At 39.7% G+C, this 24,681-nt stretch overlaps 1 protein-coding gene across 1 annotated transcript in view; it reads left to right on the plus strand.

Annotated features, from left to right (window-relative positions):
• The window catches only part of slc9a1a (solute carrier family 9 member A1a), a 51,308-nt gene extending 27,583 nt beyond the window's left edge, over nt 1–23,725 (plus strand). The window contains exons 4-12 of the mRNA XM_072692471.1: nt 587–804; nt 3,310–3,512; nt 8,510–8,599; nt 11,600–11,670; nt 13,504–13,680; nt 14,230–14,344; nt 14,445–14,546; nt 15,685–15,766; nt 16,950–23,725. Coding sequence (XP_072548572.1) covers nt 587–804; nt 3,310–3,512; nt 8,510–8,599; nt 11,600–11,670; nt 13,504–13,680; nt 14,230–14,344; nt 14,445–14,546; nt 15,685–15,766; nt 16,950–17,218 — 1,327 coding nt within the window. The 3' untranslated portion in view covers nt 17,219–23,725. The remainder of the gene's footprint in view (nt 1–586; nt 805–3,309; nt 3,513–8,509; nt 8,600–11,599; nt 11,671–13,503; nt 13,681–14,229; nt 14,345–14,444; nt 14,547–15,684; nt 15,767–16,949) is intronic.
• Nucleotides 23,726–24,681: the final 956 nt, after the last annotated feature.

Raw genomic sequence — 24,681 nt, forward strand, 5'->3', positions numbered from 1 at the left:
TCATATATACAGCCATATATTAGCTATAGATTTAACATGCAGGCAAGTCAGCATGCAAAGCCAGTCAGGGTCGTTGATGTGCTTTATCTTAAGCAACTAATAAAACCCTTAATATTCCACCTGATTTGCAAGTGTGTGCTTTTATGAGAATAATTCTGAGACTTAAGTGGTCATTAAAAGTGGTATTGTGTGTTAAATGTGGGAAAGGCTCTTGGTATAATGGCGGAGTCGTATGATTGGTTTATTGCAAACAGCTGAAAATTTCTACATTTTGCATATAAGCCAGATTTGCCGTGGGGGGTGAAGACATATGATTGCAAATATCCCTCCATCACTCAGTATTGTTCATGTGAGAACAAATGTCATTATGTTTAAAAAGACGAAGCTTTTAATGGCGTGTCCTTATTTGTTCACATGGCTGTATATTTAGCATTTAGCCCCACTTATTTGTACAGACAGTAAAGAGGAGGAATCAACTCTGTGAACTTATTCAGAGCAGCTTCCAGTCTGGACTTTACGGTGTTCTCTATGAAGTCAGTTATATAATACAGGTCTGGTCACTCTCTCTCGCTCTTTCTCTCTGCAGTCTGATTGCATGTGGTGCGGTCATGCGACCCTACGTGGAGGCCAACATATCGCACAAGTCCCACACCACCATCAAGTACTTCTTGAAGATGTGGAGCAGCGTAAGTGAGACGCTCATCTTCATCTTCTTGGGAGTGTCCACAGTAGCCGGGGATCACAGATGGAACTGGACGTTTGTCACCATGACCATAATCTTCTGCATGGTGGCTCGCGTTCTTGGTAAGTAAAAAAATAACCTGCTAGCCCCAATGTGTGTGAGGAGTAAGACTGCACCGTGCTTTGTTTTTCATAAGTTCTTCATTAAGATCTTCATATGATTCTGAATCTGATGATACTGATATTGTAGGAGGCTGCAGTATGCACACAGATCCTACTAACCAATCACTGAATGTTTTACTGTGCCGTAAGCATCTTGACCAGCCTCATAAGCTGTAGATGAGAGATTTCATTCAGATGGTCCATCCATATCTGATCAGTCCAGACCATCCATTCATATCCAAACCCTATCCCACCTGTCCAAAGTATCTATCCATAAACCATCCATCCCAGTCCCATCCAAAACATCCATCCTCACCTCATCCTTCCAAAGCGTCCATTAATATTCATATGCCATCCAAAGCATCCATCCAAACCCCTATCTCAATGGAAGTTGATGTAAAAAGCATTTCAATTGGTCTATTCATTATGAAATTGATACAATATAAAGAACAACTGCAAGATTAACATTGTGGAAAAAGTGGAAAATGGCAAAAAAATGTAGATACAAGGTTTTTGTGTGACCACAACAATATGCTGTGTGTGTAGTAGTAGAGTATAGAGTTTTGTTCTAAAGGCAAGTAGCTTTATAGCATTTAGTTGGTAGTGTGAGCTCTACCACTGTATCGGGTTTCAGTTCTGCTTCTAGTCCCAGCATAAGAAGTCCCAGTTCTTTGTTTGTTTCAACCTTTGTTTCCTCTGGCTTGGTCTATAAATTTATAATGTTTTAGTTTTTAATCAAATGGTCAGTTTTAGGCGTTTCAGTTTTAGTTCTATTCACATTACTTAATGTAATATCTCTGAGGTTTTTAGTTTTAACTCATGTTAGAACAGTTGCAGGTAGACATATAAATCAAGGGTGTTAAAAAGAGTTGATCCTGCTTTTGCTGGAGTAACTGTCTCCACTGCCCAAGGAAAAAGGCGTTCTACTATATTTTGGAGGATAACTGCTGTGACAATTTGATTGCGTTCAGTGGTGAGGTCCCCAATTCAGTTCTTCCACAGATCAATGCTAGGGGGTTTTATACCCCTCCAGCATTGTGCTGATAGGTTTAAGTTTAGAAGGTACTAGATGTGTGCGCATTTGCACATCTATGTCAGCAACGGGATGCAACTCAAGGTAGCTGAAGCCTTTCGTTAGAAGGGGTGTCTGCAAACATTTGGCCATATTGTTTGTCTTGTGGCTAGTCTGAAGAACAAAGCTTGGTTCCAGGTTTCTCCTGGATGCCCTCCCAGTTCAGCCAGCACAGCGTGGATGTGTTCAATTCCATCAGCAGCAGCTCACCTGATTTACCATCATTAAGCCCTGATTTACCAAACCAGGTACTAGACTCCATGAGAAGAACTTTGGAGATGTTCTAATGAACACAGGAATGGAGAACCTCCACCACAACTCTAGGAACTTTCTGTATATTCTATTATAGTCTATAGATAACAGGGATGCCATTAATTTTTCTTTTGCGGACCCTTCACCATCCCTGGTTTTTGTTCTGTCAATTCCGCCCCTCATGCATATCCGACCTATGTGGTTTTAACTGGCTTAGGTGTTTTGAGAGATGATGTAAAATGGTGTACTGTTTGGGGCTCATCCTGGTCCAGTTTAAGAACCTCGGGCAGTTGAATGAACAATGCTCCTAAATGACCTTCCTTCTCAATGGATACAAACACTAGAATATTACTAACATTGTTTTTGTGCTTGAAGGAGGAAGCAAAATGTTTTCGACCAAAAATCATGCATCAGATTTCTCAGCTGATGTCATGTGTAACCACAATAATGTGTCACAATGACAGTGGTTTCCTTGCCCAATTTGATCGCCAATGAGTTTTTCTACAGGAACGAGCTGTTCAGCATCCGTCATTCTGCCATCCTCTGGAGTAAGCGCCCATCTGCACCAGCAGGAAAATAAAAAGACTTTCTGGATCATCTCTGACAAGCAGGGCAGAACACATGCTTGGGCTCTGTCTGAAGCAGCAGAGCAGCAGCCAAGAATATCAATGTGGTTAGGAAAAATATCTGGTGCTGCTGTTTGTTCATGATAATGATCCATATGGTGTTTAACCCCATGGACCCTGGACCTATTTTGAGATTAAAGACCTGTTATTCGTTATCCACTACAAACTTTATTTAGCTTTCTTTGTCATCACACGGTCAGCCCTTGTTTTTGTCATTCTTTGTTTTCATAATGCTTTCAGACATAGTCATGGTGTCACCAGAGAACTTGTAAAGAGAAGAACTACCACTTGAGAATGTTTTCCGTGTTTGTCACACACTAGAGGACAGGTGTTTTGGGAGGGTGTTTTCATAAAATAGTCACATATGTGTGGGCAAGGCTTTTCTAAATTCTCTCAATTAGGTTTTTTTGCTAAGAAAAATATTAGGGCGGCAAGTCTCCGGGATGGGTTTTTGTGATATGCATTACACAAAATAAGCTTGAATTGACCTGATAACTTCTTGTTTCCATTTCCCAGGGGTCATTGGTTTGACGTATGTGATCAACAAATTCCGTATCGTCAAACTCACCACCAAGGACCAGTTCATTATCGCCTACGGAGGCCTACGAGGTGCAATCGCCTTCTCACTGGGATACCTGCTGAAGCACGACACTTTCCCCAATAGGGAAATGTTCCTCACAGCCATCATCACAGTCATCTTCTTCACCGTCTTTGTGCAGGTGAGGTTACAGAGTTTAGGGTACTTTGTACTGTTTAAGCCTAGGAATTATATTAAAAGGATATTTGGCCTAAATACACTTTTATGTACACATGATGTCTGTGGGACAATATATGAACTGCTTGTTTGCAGCCTGCTCTGAAGATCGACTCATAAACATGAAGGCGCTTAAAATGGTTGTTTGAACGATGCTATAGACAGTCAGCTTTTGAACCTTCATTTAATTGAACGGGTCTTTACCAATTTGAAGGTTCGCCACACTCTCTCATCTCTATTATAAGCATGGTTCTTTAGGGAACCTAAAGTAGTGGTTCTAAGGCATTGCTCAAAGAAACGATAAGGGTCGATCTAACGTTAGCTCACAAAGCAGTGCGTGATTCCATTCCATCCTGAGTGGGTTACTCCTTTAAAGTGTCTCTTGTCACGTGTTTGTTTTTTTTTAGTTTTTTGTTATTTTTTTAATCGCTCACCCTGTGATCTTTATTTACTCAAGAATTGCTTCATTTTATGCTTGATTTAAGCTTAGGGTTGTAATTTGCAGGGAGTCTGCTAATTACCAGGTTTTGTTGTGCCTTAACTGAAGCAATTGCATCAGAAATCTGGCATTGAGCCACAGAGAGATGCACAACGTAGGCGCAGTGAAACATCTCTTTTGAAAAATCAGGTTCTGAATGATTCATGCAGGTCTGCTCCAGTGCTCCCATTTTAGCTTCAGCTGTGTTGATACTGCTGAAGGAAACAAAAATTGAAGACACTGAACTAGTGCTGGGCAGTATGACTGTACACGGTACATACAATTTTTAAAATTCATTCTTTATTCTGTGTTTCTTACATACACTGTAAAAACAACAAAACTCAAAAAAGGGTAAAATCTGCAGAGAAAGACTGACTGAATAATACTGTGGGAGCGTACAAGTAAACACTGGTGCACACAGCCAGCACAGACTCCCACTCAGCAACACAGGAAAATGGTAACTTTCTCTTACAGCCTTCAACACTGAGGCCAGACAGTCAACCATTACATAAAACAGACAAGCACCCATAAGTGAAGGGAGTTCCGGGGAAACGACAACACATTGACTGTGAGAGTCAGTGACTAGAGGACATGGCCTGTATGTAAATAGACGGTGCCAGGACCCATGGGGGAAAATTTCTTTTTTTTTTGTAGTATTGTCACGTTTTGTGAAGCTGTTTATTTATTGTTTGTCCATTGAATTTTAATTAGAATATTTGACTCTGCATTTTTTGTTTGCAGCCATTGTTGCCATTTGTCATTTGACCTGGTTATTGAAATGTACCCTAAAATTACAAAGACAAAAACTTAAGTTGGTATGGACATATAATTATTGTAATTTTACATACATTTGATCGTAGTTTAAGAAAGCAGAAAAAGTACTGTATAAATGAGATTTAATGCCACTATGTTGGCACTAAGTGTCACAGTATCAGATGTTCATAAAGTTGATGTCCAGATGCATGGGCAAAAGAGGCTGTGTGGTCACCCTAGCTGTGCGTCATGAAAGAATGTCTTAAAACCTCAGAAAGCCTGTTCTGATTGGACCGCTATGTTCCCTTTTTCTTCATCTAAAATTACTCCTAGTGAACTTTACACTGGACCCATGTGCGTGTAGACCGTCATGAAGCATGTTCAGCTTGAACAGTCTCATTTATGTAGCAGTTGGACTGTTGCTGTTTGCGACTGTTAAACAGAAGTTGTTACAGTGAATGTTGGTGGTGTACACATCAGGGTGTATTCAGTGAGTGCACTGCTCATGGCTGAGGGTTTACGGATGAGCGTGACAGTACCAGTACTTTAACCTGCGTGATTAGGGTAATCTCCTTGTGAAGCTGATAGTCATGTTAAATCTGCATGCTCTGAAGTGTATGAGGGTAGGAATAAAATGAGTAATCCCGTCTCTCAGTACAAAAAAAGAACTTCCAGTACTCCTGGAATGGGTTGTCGAGTTGGGGATGACTGGTGATCATCCAACAACCTGATCTCACTTAACACTTGTATCACTGAATGCAATTAATTAATTAATCAAAAAAACAAAAACAAAATTATAAGTACCCTTGATTTCAGACAAAATAAGTAATGAACAGGTGTCCCAATACTTTTGTCCCTATAGTGTAGGCAAATAAGACAATTTGTTTTGTGCTTTTGTTCCCGTCTAGCCTACAAGAGTACTTATTAACTAGTGTAATAAGACAATTACATGCTGTACACGCATTCTCTTACTCTGGTGTGTGTGTGTGTGTGTGTGTGTGTGTGTGTGTGTGTGTGTGTGTGTGTGTGTGGTGGTAAAGGAGGAAACCTGTCATTTTGGATTAGCCTGTGAACAGCTGCCAAAAGTCATATTCTGCAGTAAGAGGTGATAATTTAGCTCAGAGATGCTCACACAGACACAGAGCTGAGGAAAAACCGTGTAGCTTGGAAAGCCCCTGTGTATGCACTTTTACATTACTTTCACTAGGGGTGTAAGAAAATTTCCATATAGGATAGAGGTAGTTCTGGCTAGGTATGGTATACACGGTACATGTAGTTTAAAATCGTACGCAGAGAGCACTGAGGCATTCAGCACTGTGTTTAAACACATCACGGTCAGCTCGTACGCTTGGCCTCAGCGAGAGTAGACTAGCATCAGAGAAAAGCCACACGTTTACTACATAAGGGCCGCAGGGCTTTTTTTAAGTCTGCCTGGTTAAAAATAACTCACGATGGCGAGATTAGAGGAGAGCTCATTAACCAGCGGCTCTGAGCGACAATGAAGAGCTCTGTCTCTCTCTTCCCACATACGCACACACGAGCGCACACACACCTGGACACTCTGGCCACGCTGCAGTGATGTTCAAAACACATATATTTCTGGGTTAGAACCGCACTGAAGTGTTCAGTGTTCATAACCCTTTAAAAGCTACAATAATACAATATAAATCTGTGTATTTGTAGTTAATAAGCCACCGCTAACTTTCAGAGGCTTTTGCAGTTGTACACAATAACACTGTTTACAATCCGTAGCTGTTTCATACAGACTGATTCCTGCATGGATTGTCATTTTGGGGAGCCAAGTAAACCTGTCAGTTTGTAATAACAGCCCTTGATTAATTATTAGTTACTGAGTAAGCTGAGTAACCTTCCCAATATTTAGGTGATTAATCATTAGAAAGTTATTAAGAAGGCTTAGCGATAAAAATAAAGACTTTAATTAAACTATAACACTGTCAGTTCAGCCTTTATTATATACATTATTAAGTTATTATTATTTTTTATCTGTGTACTTGTCACAAAAATAAGCTGCAATATTTATAGACAATCTCAGTAATTGGGTGAAAGAAATGTGGTGGTATACCATAAAACTGTCAGATTTTAAAATAAATAAATAAAAATACTGTGCTAAACATATTTGACCATATCGTTCAGCCCTATTTCGAAGTATTAAGATATGTTCTGCTGTGCTGTATAAATTCTCAACAAACAATGTTTATTTTTAATGAGTAGTTTAGGATAAAGATTGGTGTCAGACAGTGTTTTTAAACACCAAACCTTTGATTGCAGTTGTTGCTGCCAAAGATGACTAGTTATGAGGTTTAGGGGGGGCAGTTACTTTTTCACATGGATTATATAGATTTTGAATAATTCCTAATCTTCAAGTGAATGGAAAGATAACTTGACAGCTGCAGTGTGTGTTTACCAGTGTTGTCTTTATCCTATTTTAAAGTGAATCTAAATTTAGATCAATCTTTTAAATGTGATTATTTCAAAAAAGAAGAAATTGAGAAGGAAGTAATTTTTTTAACAACACCTAAGTATAAGTGAAGTCAAGCTAATAGACCTTGTCTGGTATCTGTAAATGTGTGAAACAGAGGGAGACTCGAAGTGTGAGTGGGTGGAGACCGCATGACTGCATGATCATTTGTGGTTGCATTTAGATCAAGAAGGGTGTGCACTACATTGGTTACCACCAGCTGGAAGCTCAGATGCAGAGAGTGCACTGCTGGCAGGACTGAAAGGAAGTGGCAGGTTGAGCAAGTTTGTGTGTGTGTGCGTGCGTGCGTGCGTGCGTGTGTGTATGCGCGTGTTTGTTCATTATTTAAATCTGCGGTACGGTCTGATTTACCCTGTTTAATGACCTTGAGAGGCAGCCACACCACCTGGTACGAAGATTTACTGCCTTCAGTATCTGTCCCCAGAGGAGTGCAAAGGGTGTAACGATGTAATAGCAGCCCTCGATTCATTATCAGTTATTTAAGAGATTGAGTAATCTTCCAAATATTTAGGTGATTAATCATGAGTTATTAAGAAGGCTTAGCAATAAAAAAAAATCAAAAAGACTTAATGAATTTAAACTGTGGAGCATAAAATTTTTAAATGCATTAATGAAAAAGATAAACACACACCTAAGGGAAGTGTTTTTGAAGACTTTATTGATAGTATAGGACAGAGTGCATATAAATTGGTGTATCTATTTGTGACTGTTTGACTGTCTGGGAGCAGAAAAATATAACATACTAGATAATCTGGGATATGGACACTGTAATCCTGTTATTCTATTAATGCAATGCTGTAAGTGTAGAGGTTTAGGGTGGAGGGGAGATCTAAACAAATATTACAGTAGAATTTAGTAAGTTACAGCCTTAACTGTAGGACAATATACTTTTAACTTAAAAATATATATATATAAATGAATGTGGACAAACAGAGTTTTGCACAGGGCTTAATAACTTACTGACTTGCTGAATGACTGACTAGTTTACTTACTGACCTACTGACTTACTGACGGACATACTGACATGCTGACTTACCTACTTACGTACTGACTTTGCTTACTGGTAAACTTACTGATTTATTTACTGACTGACCTACCTATTCATTAACTTCCTGGCTTAGTTATGTGCTGACTAACTTACTGATTTACCTAATGACTGTATTTGTAAGTTTGTGTGAAAGTCTGTTCATGTGCTCTCTCTTATCTAATTAGTTTATGCTTTCTCTTCTAGGGAATGACCATTCGTCCTCTGGTTGACTTGCTGGCTGTTAAAAAGAAACAAGAGACTAAGCGTTCCATCAACGAGGAGATTCACACCCAAGTAAGCAGTGTTCTCTTCCCTGTCTTTCCCCAAAGACCACTCAACTGCACAACGATTACAGATCAGTCTCAATCAAGCATACTTTACCTCCTCAATCCAGAGTGGAGAAGTGATCTACCTCTCCTGAGGAGCGTGACTGGGCTTGCTCTGTTCGATACGTGAGAAATCCCAGTTCCCTGCTAGATCAGGGTCGGAGAGGACAATGTGCTTCAGGCTGATCTCAAGGAAATTACTGCACAAAGCTCCTCTCCTGTTGTACTATTGTGTGTGTTTGAGTGCCATCTGCTGGCTGCTGTTGGACATGTCCTGTGTTTTCTTGCAGCACTGCAGTGCATTTGGGGGGAACGATTGCAAATGCCCGAACTGGTGTGTTTTGAGATCATGTTCGATCATGTATTTGGTTTCTGCCTAGTGCTGAGAACAGGGCTGCATCTAGATAGAGCAACACCGAATTGAACAGAGATAATCTTTGAGGGTATGTGCGCACACAACAGCTCCACTGATTTTAAATAGGAGTGCCTTTTCAAATATACAGAGATTTAAATCAGTATCCGACTTGATCAGATAGTTAGCACAAGAACTGTGGTTTAGGTTTGTATGTCCATTTTCACCTTCATACCTCGATGGGTTTACACAGTTTAGAGAAGCCAACAGTTTTATTCAAACAGTAGTAATCCAAAGTGAGCGGGTTCAGTCCAGAACTGCAGTTTGAATGTAGGTTCCCCACATAGTCAAGGAATTCAGTACATTTAGTTCCGTTAAGTAAAAGAGAAACTTTTTAAAAACTCACTCTCTCAGTTTATACAACGATTCTGATATTCACCAGTGTTTTCGTATTGTGGATATATTCAGTTCAAGGACAGGATTTATGGGATTTATCATTCTAAGAGCATTTACATTTAAGGCATTTAGCAGACGCTCTTATCCAGAGCGACTTACAAAAGTGCTTTGCTATTTACTAGAAAAACCTCAGCTAGTTTGAATAGACTGATAATCCAAAGATACCTCTAAGTTTAGACTCTACTAACACAAGTCAGTAAGGAGACAACTCTGCTATTCGCCCAGAGCAGAGCTGTGACCAGTTCTGCTCCTTAAAAACACATCATGAGTCTGATGAGGGGGCTTTGAATGGCCTAATGCTGATAGCAGCCTGAGTCTTAGAGAGCACAATCGTCCATGGTTTTTCCAGGTGGGTAGATGGCGCTCTCTCCCCTCATCACTCGTAAGTGATGTTGGTCGTTGTCTGTTAGCTGGATTGGTTGAGCTGGGAACCTGGCACTTTCCTTTCAGCGTGTCTGGCGATGCCATATTCTCAGCAGTTCAAAAATACATGGCTTTGAACCCTCCTAATGTCGGCGCATTGCTAGTGCTAGGGGGAGCTACAAACAGGTGGCTTAACTGGCAGTACCAAATTGGGAGACATCTGTATTTTTCTCAAGACCACCTTAAAGAGCGTTCTTGGGGGAAATTGGTGAATATAGCCCAGTGTCTCTTAGGAGTGTGAGAATGTCAATATATCAGAGTATTGTGATATTATATTTTGCAATACTTTATCGATTCTCAAAAACACAGTTTTCATATTTAATTAATTGTTTAGATGTTACGTGTTTAGATTTTGTGTTGTGTTTGAGCCCTGACCACTAGAAAGTAGTGTTGTACTCTGTCTTAAAAAGTAATCTTATGCAGATGATGGTGTGTTTAATACTGTGACAATTGTCTAAAAAAAAAACAAATCACAACAGATCACCCTTGTTTACATTATTGCAATATATCTCAAACTACTGAATCATAAGATCCAGATCAAGGTACTGAGGTTATCACCAGGTTCTTGCAGATAAACACAGCCCTACTGTCTCTGTCTGCAGTTACTGATACTGACTGCGCTCCCCTGGGTTGCGTCCATGTGATTGAATTATTTGCAAGTCAAATTATAACCATTACCCACTCCTCCACCCACCCTTCACATCTCCGGCACCGCCCTCCAGTTCAGCTCTACATTTTAAAGCGCCCCATGACTCTAGGGGATCACATGCCCTGCAGTCTAATTACACACAACACACACACACACACACACACTAAGAAGTCCCATGGGGTCACAGACATTCTTAACTTCTCCGTTAGCTTATATGTCTGTGAACACAATACGTCAACGTAATCATGCCTTCAACAAGCCGGCCTCAAGGCCCGTAGGCTTATTTTTAAAGGCGTTGAGTGTGGAACAGAGCTGGTGTAGTGTATATGATGATGATTTGATATGACACTACTACTAATAATAATAACAATAATAATAATAATAATAACAATACAGTGTTGAGAAGAACAGAATTTCTCACCACAGTTTCTAGAATGTCTATTTGGCCTGAATACAGATCATGAACTGTGGATAAATAAATAGCTCTTTTAAAACCAGACAGAAAATAATGTTTCTTACATTTCATATTGAAATCTGTCCTTCTCCCTTATGAGATGGAATGTTGCTATGGAAACCCTGGGTTTTTATGCCTTTTAATTTAATGTCTTTCCGATGTCTTTCTGATGCCTTTTCCGACGTTCTCATGTTTTCCAGAGAGGATTTGTTTTTCTGTTGACTGTGTTAGTCCCCCATTGTCTCTTTCAGCTCAGTTTTTTTTCTGTTGTCCTTTAGTTTGCATGGATTTAACTGAATAATGTAAACTTACAAATGTCTTATGTTTCTTATCATAAGCTGTGGTTTGAAGAATAAAAGGTTTCATTACAAACAGCTACAGAAGAAAACAACAAAAAGGGCATAAGAAAATAATGGAGACTTTCTTAATGAATAATTCAGAAAATTGCATTTATTGCTAATTATTATTATTACTTTTATTTTTTATTTTTTGTAAAAATTAAGATAAAGTTTTTATTAGGAAAGCTTTTGTGAATCACAATTTTTGTGTGTGTTCAAATGATATTTGAAATTTTGATTTATGTAGTGAATTTATGTAGTGTTTTTATTGTTCCTCTTTACTTTTGTGTCTTTAGTTTTTGGACCACCTCTTGACGGGCATTGAGGACATATGTGGACACTACGGGCATCATCACTGGAAAGACAAGTGCGTACAAGCTTTTCTAATTGTGTGTGTGTTTCTGGGGGGTCTATTTTTTGTATGTACTGCTTTGTAAAGGTACTATCATACCAGATCAGTAATGAAGAAGCTTTCAGACATGACTAAATGACAGTAATAATCCTAAATGCTGTAATACGGTGTGTTGTGCAACAGTATGAGATGGGGGAAAAACATTAGATGTCTCAATATAGCTTTGCTAAAGAGGGAGAGATGTCAGCAGAGGGACTGTGCTCAACAGAGCCACTGTGTTCCACAAACAAGCTAAACCCCTAAAGAGAACTCAGTCGGTCCCTGGGAGAGGTTTGAGGGAGGACACTTCTAGGCCTGGTAGCCTGAAGCACTACAGTTCAGTATTTGCAAACACACATGATTCAGCTTAAAGCAGGGCACTGTGTGTTTGAGATCCGCTGGAAACAAAGTGACTTGATGATTGAGTGTATTAAATACCACAGATATGAGTAGACTGCATTTACTGTCTTCTTCCACATATACACGATGCTGATGAATAGTGAAGCCTCTATGGATAGTGAGCTGTCTAACACATTCCTGCATCACATATGCACATTAGTGTCTCACACACACGTATATAGTCTTGTTCTTTGTGGGTTTTTGTTTTTGTTTGTTTGTGTTGTCTGTGCTGAATTAGAATTGGCTGCAGTACGTCTCCTGTGAAAATCAAACTTGTGTGGTCGATTTCTGATGGTAGATGCTGTATTTTTGACTTCAACTGTGGCAAGATGTTTTTTTTAGGGTTGTTGGAGACGTCTATACTCATCTTGTGGTCTGCTCTTGGGCTGAACTTGCTAGGACTGTCTGATCTGGCCATGCGGGTCAATTGTTTTTTTAAATGTTCTCCACGTGGACATTATTTTACAGACAGTGGAAAGTAAGGCTGTTAGGGTAAATATGGTATTTTGACGAGACTGAGTACCACCTGGAAACGTAAAGCTGTAAGCTGTTGGATTAGCAAGGTATTGTGGAAACTGTAGTGGTTTAGGAGTATTGCTGTGGTCACTGTAGTCGTGTTTGTCAACAGTGTCTGAGGTTTAAAGCTAAATATCTGAGGTTTAAATAAGAGAGGCTCCTCCAGAATCCTCTCTAACCCTGTTCTAATCATCTGCACCTGGTTTTGGGTCTACATGTATTTAAGGTAGTAATAAATGTGGGGTGTTGAGCTTTTTCCTCACAGGAAAATACATTTCTATTAATTCCATTTTATAAATTATGTTTAAAGACATTTCTTCAGTTGTGTTAGTTTAGATAGGTCACCTCCATCTCAGTGTTGTTGGTGTTCTACTTTTTCCACAGCTGTATACATGGTCTTAAATGTGAGGTTAAAAAAGTGTGCCGCAACCCTAGTCTAAACCATCACACACTTAACTCAAACCAGTTGCTAAGCTATCTCTAATACATTCTTGCTCGATTTAAAATTTTTATAAGTGCTGGTATGTTGGGTAAAAGCTTCCTTCAGATACCAAGTGTCCTAGCTGACTGACTGTATTTGGGAGATGAATTAGATTTTATGTAATCAGTGAAAACATTCCGACTACGGCCGCTGACATATGACTCATGTTGCCTTGGATTTGTCAAGACAAGAAATTGAAGATCAGTGTTGCTGCATTAGCTTTATTGAAGATCACTCCGGTAGCTGAGGCCGATTTCTGTAACGTAATCTCCAGTAAATGTCAGAAATCGTCACAGTTGATGAGATGGTTGACATCAAAAACAATCGATCCGTCACACACTTTCTTTCTGTTTTCCTCTCATTGTCTTTTTTTCCCCATTTTTTTTTTTTTCTTCTGATTTTCTCCCGAACAGGCTGAACCGTTTTAATAAAAAGTATGTGAAGAAGTGCCTGATAGCAGGTGAGCGCTCCAAAGAGCCTCAGCTCATCGCATTCTACCACAAGATGGAGATGAAGCAGGCCATCGAGCTGGTGGAGAGCGGTGGGGGAGTCAAGCTGCCGTCTGCCATGCCCTCTACAGTCTCTATGCAGTAAGCGCTTCCTTCCATAACCCTTTAGAAGTCTGGAGTCTTTTGGTTTATTTGTCCAAAAGTGATAAAAGCATAGAAATGTAGTTTTGGGTTCAGTAATATAATGGTGAACACTTAAACAACACCCTATAACTCCAAGTAAATAAAACTCAAAACTCTCCACTTAGGAAGCAACGCTGATTGACAGTCAATTTCACATGCTGTTGTGCAAATGGAATAGACAACAGGTGGAAATTATTGGCAATAATAATTGGGCGTCCAGGAGAAACCTGGAGGAACCAAGCTCTGTTCTTCAGACTAGCTCACCGACAAGATCTCACTACTTTCTTCAGAATGAGAAGCTCTTGTTTCTCCTTTTTACTGGATTTATGTTTACCTGCATCTGTTCTAATGGGATCTGGAGCTTCTACAGTGAAAATCTTATTGCTAAGAGGAATGATTGGCACCTGAACAGTACTGTATAATGTTCAACTGCACATGGTGTAAACCAGTAAAAGAGTGAGGAACATTGTTTGTGTTCAATGGTTTTTGTGTTTTATTCCCTTGTAGAAATATCCAACCCAAGAAGCAACCTACAGAGAGAGCACTTCCTCAGATATCAAAAGGACGAGAGGAGGAGATCCGGAAGATTCTACGCAACAACCTGCAGAAAACACGCCAGAGAGTGAGTCCATGCAACAACGAGAGGGTTTCTGCATTGAAAAAAGAAAGGAAAGAATAAAAATAATAATAACAATAATGTTTCGTTGTTTTTTGTTCGACAGCTGCAATCTTACAACAGGCACACGTTGGTGGCTGACCCATACGAGGACGGCTGGAACGAAATTCTCATAAAGAAGAAAAAGATGCTGGAGCTGGAGAAAAAGGTAAACTAGCAGGGGATAGAATGGTGTTCATTAGAGTTTGCAGAGACTGCTTTACTACTATGTCTACCTCTCTTCTTTACTGCTCAGCAATGACACTTAAATTTTTTGACCCTAAGTTTATTATTCAATTATTAACCATAATGCAGAAACCACTAGGAATGATTTGATAACGGTTTTGCATATTTTCCCACCGGGTTCTATTTTGGTTGAGAGTAATGATAATAGCATTGCAGTTATGAGGGTGAAGCACTGAAGGACAGGCCTGCGAACAGGGTTTAAGGAGTTAAACTTGATGTTGACTAGTTGCTGATCGTATGATTATAACGCTAAACCACAGACTAAGCCTCAGTGTGGACAACAGTATTAGTGTTGCAGCACACCAATTAGCAGAGTACCAGCATACCAGAATTGTTTGAATGCTGTTCACTGTTTTGAGTTTAGTAAAGCTACATTAGGGGCCAACATTTAGATATCTGTAATATTTTAAGTATATATTATTGTGTATATATTGTATATTACCTACATAATATGAATATTGCCATTTTCCACTCTTTTCTGTTCCACTTAAAAGATATGTTTGAGCTGTCTGTCAGCTGAAAGTTTTGTGAACATTGCCGAAGGAATCAAAGAAATCATGAAGCAATTTATAATACATACAAAGTAATTTATAGTAGATACTGAAGCATCTATAAAAACGAGTCATGTGTCGTAGATACGAGTAGATTCATTAATTGCAGTTAGTTAATCATTTGTAGTTATTGTATCATGTATATTAGTTATAGAATCAAGTACTTAGGGAGTCATTTATCATATGTACAGAATAATTGCTAATAGAGAATCATTTATAACAGTTACTACATCTTTTATAATGAATATTGGATCATTCATAGTGCATACTGAAAAATTAATGGTAGATACTGAATCATTTACAGTAGATCCTGAATAATTTATGATCAATGCCGAAAAATTGTAAGTGGTTATAGAACAAATGTAATGTAGTCTTTATAGTCTGTATGTTACACCACTAGTCTTTATTGGGCTTTAATACAGTGTGTGAAATTAGCTGGTTCTTGTATAATATATGTAGATCCACTCATTTTATTGCTTTAATTCTTAAATGATGTTAATTTTCGTTTAGATATCACAGATGAGTAATTACCTCACAGTGCCGGCCCCACCACCCGATTCGCCTACCATCGCCAGAGCGCGACTGGCCTCCGGTAAGCCAAGCTTTTGTTTTTACCTTCATCAGAAAGAGTGCGCCCTTTTATTTCCCAACCTCACAAACATTTACACCCAGTTCTCAGTGTCAGAAGTGCCCGATTTTGGTCAAGGAGCACCATTTGGTCATTTCCTTGTTCAAACTCTGCTTATCCAACTCTGTTAGCAGGGTTAGTAGGTGTGTTTGAGCAGGAAATTGGACACCCTTGCTCTGTATGTACACAGTGTTTGAGCTGTTTAATTTTAGTAATTGTCAACGGTGCAAAGACATAATGAAACTGTTCTAGTCTGTAAATTAATCAGCAAAGAATAAATGTTACTTATCTGATACAGCTCAGAGTGCGTCACAGAAGAGAGAGAAATAATAATAATACGCTATAGGTGCAAAAGTTTGTGGGCGATCCTTCTAACGATTGCATTTAGAGACTCAGAGTGGCACAAATTGCTGACACACACACACACACACACACACACACACACACATACACACACACAGCTTGTCTAGACCCTGTAGAGGAGTACTGCCAATGGAATAGGATTCTACCAGGACTGTCTCTCTCTTTATACTCCTTTAGCCAATATCTGGTATTGGGCAAACAGTGGAAGAACTGTGTTCTCTGGAATGATAGTTTGTGCTCCATCCAATATTTCTGGGATGAATTGAGGATTTGGGCATGATGAGATGGGCTGAATCATCATCCAACATCCGTGTTGCTGAATGCAATTAAATCCTCACAGCAGTGCTCCTCCAGAATCTAGTAGAAAGCCGCCTTCTTCCCTGAACAGTAGAGACAGTTACTCCAACAAAAGCAGGATAAACTACTTTCAATGTCCTTGATTTCAGAAGAAACAGTCAATGAACATGTGTCCCAATACTTTTGTTCATATAGTGTAATTTCGAAAAAGCGAAACGAGTATAATAGAATAATCTAAAAAGACACAATAGGTAAAATAGTGACTTTTCGATGGCCTGCCATCAGTTGTCACGTTTTGTAAGGAGGATTTGTTTTCTGTTAGAAGTTTCCTCCACGGTCACTTATAGCTGTTGTCCACTGAAATGTCAAATGCAGCATAAAAGGCTTCGTAACAAAAGGCTACATAATAAAATAACTGAGTGTCTTAAGAAGGTCTTGTTTTATTTCTTGTTGTTCATCTTTTACTTTGTTGTACTCCTTTGTGCAGACCCTCAAGCCTGGAGCATCAAGCCAGCGGCTGACGCCGACACCATCCCGTCCATTAAAGTGGACTTGGCCTCCCCTCAGACCCCTGACTCTGTTAAGACGGTGGACGAGTTCGGCAAGCAGAAGCTGGAGGAAGACGAAGGAGGGCTGATGATGAAGGCGAAAGAAGGGCAGGAGGATGGAAAGGAGCAGCAACGGCTCCTCCGCTGCCTGAGTGATCCAGGACCTGCTGCGACTGAGGAAGATGAGGATGAGCCCTTCCTCCCCTGAGAAGATAGAGGGAGAGGGAGGGAGGGAGGGAGACAGATGCACAGCACACAGAGTCTCTCTCTTTCCCTGTGAAAGATGACTGCAGGGTTTCGGAGTATGTGTGAGCCCTGCAGTTCTTCTGAACAGATCACCTGACTTTTTGTCCTGTTTTCATAAAGATAAAGGATCAATGAACTTCACAGTAAGCCAAATTGAGAACTCATGGGAGGGGGAAGTGAACCAAAACGGAGAATGGAAAGGAGATGACGGAAATAGCCATTTGTTTTCTAGCTTTGTCATTCTTGGTTTTTAAAACTCAAAGAAAAGCTTGAAGGAATTTGTGGAGTAGGCAAACAGAACTATGCATTACCAAAGGTTCGCACTGTTGTTGTCTCCAAGTCCTGCGTATATCTCTCTTTATTATTATTATTATTATTATTAATCTTTTTTTTTTGCCTTTTTTTTTATTTAGCCTTCATGAATTTGATGCATTGCATCACTTGAATTGCTTTGTGTGGCATTACATCATCGATCACTGCAGTAGATCACTGAATCGGAGCAGTCACGTTTTCAGGAGCAATATCAAACCAGGCACGCAACGGCCTTTCTCATCTGAATTAGTCAACTGGTGCAGTTAAATCCGATTCAGGAGTTTGTAGAGTAGACATACTGTATGTGTGCATTTCTCGTTTGTTACTAAACAACGTTATTATGTCGTCTTTGTAGAAGTCGAATAATGCGCGTTCAGTGCACCAGGTGGAAACCTGTGATTTAGATAGTGGAACGGTGCCTCAGATCACTAGGTGCATAAATCATAATGTATAAGGGGAAAAGGGAAGTATTTGTGTTCACACTTGCATCATTTTTTACATGTGTGCATATCTTCATAGGAAAGTCTTTCAGATTTAGTTTTTCAGATGTAAACTTAACCCATGGATCAGTGATACGGTTTCGAAAGCTTTGGAACTGATTGAGCTTCACAGCTTCACCCACACATGTTCTGTCTTGCCAGCTGTTGTAGGGTTGGACAAGCTTTTAAGAGGAATCTCAGTCAGACCAAAAAGAGAGTGAGATTACCTTAACAATAATTAAAATGAATGCTATTTAAAATTAAACACTGCATATAATGGCTGTAAGATCTCATTAGGTGAAATGGAATATTCTGGGAACATTATGTTGTCAAACTGTAGCTACTAAGAGTGTAACGGTACACGAAAGCAGTTGGGACTTCACATTTCGATATAAGGAGGAAAAACCATCAAACTCTCCCAAACGCATAAAACTAACCTAGATTTTTTATTTTATTAATCTGAAATAGACAGTAGTGCAAGTTAGTCTGTTCACTTAGTGTAGTGTAGCCGCAACACACCACCCCCCCCCCACCCCCCACCCCCCCCCCCCACTACAGACTGTAGTGTGTAAACCTTAGCAACCCAGGAAAAAGGCTAGATTATCGGAAACACTTATTTTCAGTGGTTTCAGAATAAACTGAGAACTGAACAAATGTAGAGACAAGAAGACAACAGTTACCATAGTGATACTCTAGATCTAGTTCCACTACAATTCCCACAATACCATGCAAATCCAAACAGTACTTCCTAAAGATTAACAGCTTGCAGTTTTGAAAATTTGGTTCTGCGTTATGTTCTTCAGTCTTCATGCACAGTATAGACGCCTTGTCTAAAGCCGTCTAACCATGTATTCTCCTGAATTGTGACACCTGTAGCGCGATGGTTCATTACAAACCCGCATGCCGTTACACCCCGAGTAGCTACCAGTGAACACATTCGTGGACTTTAGGTCGATTCCAGGTCGGGTGACCAGTGTGATCCATGTGGTCAGGTTTTTATAGTTTCAACATTGTGCTCTTACTTTATAAAATGTTTTGCATACTCAGTCTGTCCACTAGGGGGCAGTGCATCTGTTCTTTATAGCTGTTTATCTGGCTATTTATTTGTTGACGTCTATTCATTTTTTTATTTTTTATTTGTTTGTTTATTTGTCGACTGGGTGTTCCAGCTTCTATCTTTGAGCTAACGGTTTCAGGTCTGCGGTGGGCGTGCTGGGTTTGAAAACATTGGGCCTTATTTCACAACCGTCCTTAAGAAGGAATTTCTTCTTTTACGAAGGTTCTGACCTTTCAGTGGTTTCTTATGTGAGATTAGTTCAGTTTAGGAGGACCGTGGGATCCATCGTTATAAGAGCAGAGCTGAGAACAATTCTGCTCTTTAAAAATGCATCATGAATCTGACCCAGACCTTCTGTTAGGACTCTTCTCAAGAACTAATTAAAGGAGGATATCCATGAATGAGGCCCACTGAGTTCACCCACCTTACAAGCGTCCACTGTGAGGAGGTCATCCCAGATGAACTATGCAGTGTGTTGTATTTGTGGAGACGATTATAATCATGTACTTTCGGTCATACCCTTTAAACCATCGGCACTGCTTTGGCGTGTCTCATTCCTGAGCAGGGTGATGGGGCGGTACTCTCGTTCCGCTCTGTGGACACTTTGCACATTTCACAACCAAACCATGGATGTCAGAAGCTATTCTGCATGTAGAGTAGACTGGAATAACTTTAGTGTTTGAGGAGAATTAAGTGATCTGCTGAAGATCTACTGATGTCTATAACCTGTCTGCCCTCTCTCTTGCATAGTATTACTTGACATATCACAGCGTAAGTCTCGCCCTGCTTATTGTTGCTGTCTGTATTTAGCGGTTGCTGTTTACATTGTGTCAAAATTTCATGATGAATTAACCAATAGAAATTCTCCAAAATGACTGGGGGGGGAATTGAAAGTTGGCTTGCCATTTTGGAAATTCACTACATGGACAAAAGTATTTGGACACACCTCTTAATGACTGAATTCAGGTGTTTGATTCAGTCTCATTGTCACAGGTGTATAAGATCAAGCCTCTAGTCCTGCAGTCTGTCTTTCTTCCACACATCAGTGAAAGAACGGGAGGTTCTGAAGAGCTCACTGAACTCCAGCGTGGTTCTGTATGTAATAGGAGACACCGCTGCACCAAGTGGTGTTATTATTGAACAGTGGAAGAGTTTAGGAGGAACAGCTCACAGAGAGCAGCTCAGTGTCCACCGAGTGTCTGTCAGACCACGTAAAGTTACAGAGCGGGGTTAGGCCCGAGTGCTGAGCTCAGAGCAGAGTGCAGAAAAGCCTCCAACTGACTCAGTAACTGCAGCAGAGCTCCAGACCTGCTGCAGCTGCTGGTAGAGCCTAGAGCAAAGGAGGACCAGCTCCTTATTAATACAGCCTATGGGTTTAGAAGAATATACATTTGTCCATAGGTGTGTACCAGGTTTTTGCGTGACAGTGACGTTTTGACGCTTTGTTTTGAGGTGCTCCTCCTTTCTCGTGTCTGTATCTTTGCTCTTACACTCTTGAGCAGGCCAGTTTTGGATGTCGGTCAGGCATTTGGTTACAGCTCCAACTGTTAAAGATTTAGCCTCCTCTTAGGTTAGTGAGGTGTGACCCAGGTCAGTCCTGGTAAAAGGAGCTGAGTGGAAATCTAGCAAAGCTGCAAAGTGGAAGTTTGAAGAAAGATCCCATTGTCTGCGCTCGTCTTACCCCAGGTTCCCCATGCGTGTACATTTCTCTTTTGAAGGCTCCTGAATACTGTACAGCCTTCAAATCGCCAAGCTCAGACCCTCTCCGGATGAGCTCTTGTTGGAGTGGTGGTCGTCCCCCCCCCCTCCCCCCCATTACTGATGTGGGCTTTTCTTTCTGGACGATGTTTTAACCGGAGTGTGAGATGCCACAGGCTGTTCGGAGATTCAACACGGCTGTGTTAGGACAGAAAACCTCACGGGTTGAACTCTAGTGACGGCTATGTGATCTCCACTTGCAGAGGGAGGTCCTGTTACACATCTGAGTTTCAGAGGAAGTAGCTCTGGCTTGTTTACAGATTGGGTTCGAATTTGTACCCACCAAGAACCTTGCTTGAGTGTTGCTGTGTAACAGGAGCTGAAAGGACAGTGGGCTCGTTTTGGATGATGGGCCTTCACTGTGCACCTGCATGAGGCAGTGTTGATGAGGTAATTGAGGTTGCACCATGTATAGTTTGTGACTTCTTATCCAGAGTGATATACACCTGCTAATTTGTTTTGTCTGAAATTGAGGTTATTCAAAGGTAATTAATTATCAACTACCCAACTTATCCCAAAAGTACTGGATGGAGCTCCACCATCCATCATTCCAGAGAACACCGTTCTACCCCTCTAGCCCACGCCTGGCATTAGGCAGCATGGTGCCCATAGGGTTTTTTACCTGCTCCAGAGAGTCCTTTTCTTTTGGCAGTACTTACCTACAGGAACTAAAGACGCTGTGCGTGTGCATGCATTTGCACATCTGCATCAGCAGTGGGTGCTTACAACAAAGTCATTAAAAGGGGTGTCCGCAAACATTTGGCCATAGTGTATTGCAATGTCCAATCATGCTAATGATTAGTGAACTATACATCGTGCAGCTCTAGTGCTGCTGGACTCTAGTTCTCTAAATGCTACTGTGGAAGGGAGGAGATTTATGTAAACCAATGATCTGAACTGCAGCTGGTTGATGTGATTTCTAGCAATGGTCTCCAACCCTGGTCCTGGAGGCCGACCTGCTGTCCAGCATATTTTGGTGCTTGCTCTTCTCCCAGCACCTCTGACCCAACTGTTAAACTCTTTAACAAGTCCTTATTCAGTTGAAGTGGGTGAAGAGCCAAAATGGGCAGAACGATGGGCCTTCAGGACCTGGGTTGGAGACCACTGGTTGTGTTGGTGATCAGTTGATCAGATGTTTATCAGAACGGTTTTAAGGAAATTTTGAAGTGGCCTTCACCAAGCTTTACTGTTGTTTTTTTTGTTTCTTTTGTAATATCAGTAGGTTAATTTTGTTAATTATTATTTTTTTTAATGTAAGTTTGGCACTTTTGAGTCGTCTTTTGATTCATCGTTTTTGCCTTACTTTGCTGGAGTTGCGGGAACGGCAACTCTAGCCCATTCACAGCGTTTGTTTGTTACAGCTCCTGGAAAAGCAGGGGCAGAAAGTTTAGAGTTGTAGATCTGTCTAAAAGGCCTCTTTTGGAGGCCAGCGTCTGTCCGAGCTTTATTCTGAGGCAGCGTTGTTGACGTTGTTGGCTTTCCAAAATGCGCGTTTGTCTCGTCATGGGTTCACACACCTTCACAATGGGCAGAGTAAACTGTTCAGAGTTTCAAGGAACACTTGGTCTTCAGTTGGACTGATCTTTGGACTGCAGGGGAACTATGATTGTCTAGTTGTGTCTTAATTAAAGGAGTGCTCTGAATGTGCTGGAGCAAGTGCCCATTGGTTTCCACTGTGAGTTGTGTCCTTACTAACGTACTAACTAATCAACTGCATGCTGAAGATGAGGTTGAAAATGCCTTTAAAGGGAATCGATCCTCTGCTTTAAACTGGAACATCTATCTCCCTGGTTGATTCTAAATCTCCAACTCTATGTATATTCATAATAGAATACAGTAGGATGCATGCTAATGATGTATAACACCCAGGCGTAGAACACGAAGCGGAACAGTATCCCGTCAATAACACCTGAGGCCTTTTTATACTCGTGTAGATTGAACAATAGTAAGATGTCCGGGCGCATTCAGAGGAGACCACATAAACCATCGTCTTTTCTCTGTGTGTGCTGATGCTTCTCCCACTGCTGTGTCTGTCCAGCAACTTAAGCACTTTCAACAAGACCGTACCTTTAAAGCCCAAGATTTCCTCACTATAAGCAATAACTCAAAGTGGTTGAAGGTACACCAAGGAATGTTTTCGCTTGCAGATTGTCAGGCCCACTGCTGACCACATGGTTTGTGGTGTATCCAGCTCATGAGCCTTTGCTTCTTACCAGCAGATACTACTACCCTTTTATTATTGTAACACTTTGCCAGACTGAATAGAGAAATCTGCCTATTGTACCTTTTAACGTGTAAATAACTGGAAAGCAGCTTCAGTTGTAGCTTGTTTGCTTACTTTCGTTGATTCTCGTTTGCATAGAGGAGGAGGAGAGGGTCCAGTTACTGGCCTGTACCGACTGAAACGTCCCAAAAAATAAATAAAGAAAGAAACGGGTCATTTATCTGGAGGCGTAAGCTCGGGCACATTTCTGTCCTGTGTTTTATGGCGTGTTGTTGAATCAGTTGCTTGATTATCCAAATACAGTTTGTATCATAGCTTTCTTTACTTCTTTTTCTTAATCTCGCTGTTGATTTCAGAACTAATCCATTGTTTTAAGAGGATGACAGTGCAAAGGTATTTGCGATAAAATTATTTTATATACAAGTGAGTGAATGGAAACATGGGAAATCTATATTATGAGAATCTAAAATGCTATATATCGTTTATTTAAAGACAAAAAAAAGAACACTACAGACGTGTTTGCTGTATCGACCTTAGCTTCAGCATTCCATACTTGCGTACTTCCAATAATTTGGAACTGGCATACGGTTGTGATCCAATGGAAATAAAAATAAAGGAATAAAGTTTTCACTGATTGAACTCTGCGTGTAACTCTGTGTTCTTATGTGACGGAAGTAGAGAGAAATTCCTGAGAAAGTCTTGAATAGATTCTTTAAGAGGACTGATGTGTGTTTGTGTATGTCATAATATCTGCATTACAATTTATAATATGATCTTGGAGTCATGTTTTGATTAATCTTTTATTGTATTAACATTTATAATTAATTTATAAAACATTATAATTTAGTTATAGTACAATTATATTAAATGTATAGTATTTATATTATTATAGTACGTTCAAAATTTCATATTGTAACATTTGTAGTGCAACTATTTTAGAAATCAATAGTACAACTATATGAAATATATAATAAATGTATACTACACCTGCACTGAATATGTAAAATGCAACTACATATCTACAAATGCGAGTTTTTTATTGTTTTTTTTAGGATAGTATCAAATCTTTGATACTGAATAATCCTAAATTAAAATGAATATCAAATATTTATAATATTGAAAATAATATAACTTTATTAAATATTTATAGTACAACTGCACTTAATATCTATAGTATAACATATGGAATATAGTACTATAATGAGTATTTATAGTACACCTAATCCAAATATTTATAATTACAACTATACTAAATATTTAGGGTACAGCTATCGAATATTTATAATATTGAATATTTGTAGTACATTCCCATCACATATTTCTAATAACTTTGTAGTACAACTGTCAGATATGTATATTTAATATTGATGGTGCAACTATGTTGAGTGTTGCACCTACATCACATTTTATAATATTGATTATTTATAGTACATATCAGTCAAATGTTTATAATATTGCTTATTTAAAGTACAACTGCATTGGATTTTTTTATAGCACTATATCTAAAATGACCAATATTACCAACCAACCAATTGATGACAAAATGAGAAATTTCCTAAAAAGCTTAAAATATTATTGAGATCCTGGAAAAGTTG

Source organism: Salminus brasiliensis, chromosome 1 (genome assembly GCF_030463535.1).
Source record: "Salminus brasiliensis chromosome 1, fSalBra1.hap2, whole genome shotgun sequence".
In the NCBI taxonomy this organism is placed as follows: domain Eukaryota; kingdom Metazoa; phylum Chordata; class Actinopteri; order Characiformes; family Bryconidae; genus Salminus; species Salminus brasiliensis.